Source organism: Myotis lucifugus, unplaced genomic scaffold (genome assembly GCF_000147115.1).
Source record: "Myotis lucifugus unplaced genomic scaffold, Myoluc2.0 scaffold_277, whole genome shotgun sequence".
Lineage (NCBI taxonomy): Eukaryota > Metazoa > Chordata > Mammalia > Chiroptera > Vespertilionidae > Myotis > Myotis lucifugus.
The window spans coordinates 355,532-356,391 of NW_005871325.1; the positions used below are offsets into that span (position 1 = coordinate 355,532).

General features: G+C 43.7%; 1 protein-coding gene across 1 annotated transcript; it reads left to right on the forward strand.

The window, feature by feature from the left end:
• The first annotated feature begins 224 nt into the window (after positions 1-224).
• Positions 225-570, forward strand: LOC102436385 (cytochrome c oxidase subunit 6B1-like). Its single transcript, XM_006099566.3, has one exon. The coding sequence runs from the start codon at positions 287-289 to the stop codon at positions 545-547; it is 261 nt and encodes an 86-aa protein (XP_006099628.1). The 5' UTR covers positions 225-286; the 3' UTR covers positions 548-570.
• The last annotated feature ends 290 nt before the right edge of the window (positions 571-860 follow it).

An 860-nucleotide genomic window follows, 5' to 3' on the forward strand; every position in this document is an offset into this window, starting at 1 on the left:
GCTTAAAATTTCAGCACACGGATCTCCTCAAGAAGTTCAAACAGTTCCTTCCCAGAGACCATGCTGTATCACCACTTAGTTTGGGGGCATAAATGTTTTCCTATTTGCCACCAAAAGAATCCTCTCTCTTTTATCCAGGGGAATTTTTTATTTTTTAATGACAGTAATATCTTCATTTAGTTTTGATTAAAAACATTAGCAGAAAAATGCTAAAACATAGGAGTCTCTTTGTTGAGGTCACATTGAGCTGCGAGCGGCTTCGGGGGCGTCTTTAGGAATCAGCAACATGGCAGAAGACATCAAGACCAAAATCAAGAACTACCGGACTGCTCCTTTTGACAGCCGCTTCCCCAACCAGAACCAGACCAGGAACTGCTGGCAGAACTACCTGGACTTCCATCGCTATGAGCAGGCAATGACTGCTAAAGGGGGTGATGTCTCCGTGTGTGAATGGTACCGGCATGTGTACAAGTCCCTGTGCCCCATATCCTGGGTTTCGGCCTGGGAAGACCGCCGGGCAGAAGGCACGTTTCCTGGGAAGATCTGAACTGGGCATCCTCCATCCTTCTCCCAGGGAGGTGAAGGGGTGGGGGTCGCCTGGGTACATCCCACCCTAGAATCCTGAATCATGGCTTCACTAATAATAAATACTTGTTGGAAAAGTGAAAAAAATGCTAAAACATTTGCCACTAGGATTGGCTGAGTGTTTTTTTTTAATAAACCAGATTAAGAAGATGATGGTAAATCAACTATAACTACATGTCATAATAAAAGTACTGAAACTCTTGATATCAGGATTATTCCCATCCTTTGAAGTCTTACTTCAGTCAAATTTCTTCTTATAACCAGCACCCACCAGT

What these genes read in the sequence shown, in the direction of transcription:
- LOC102436385 (XM_006099566.3), top strand. Translation starts at nt 287, where the DNA reads ATGGCAGAAGACATCAAGACCAAAATCAAGAACTACCGGACTGCTCCT.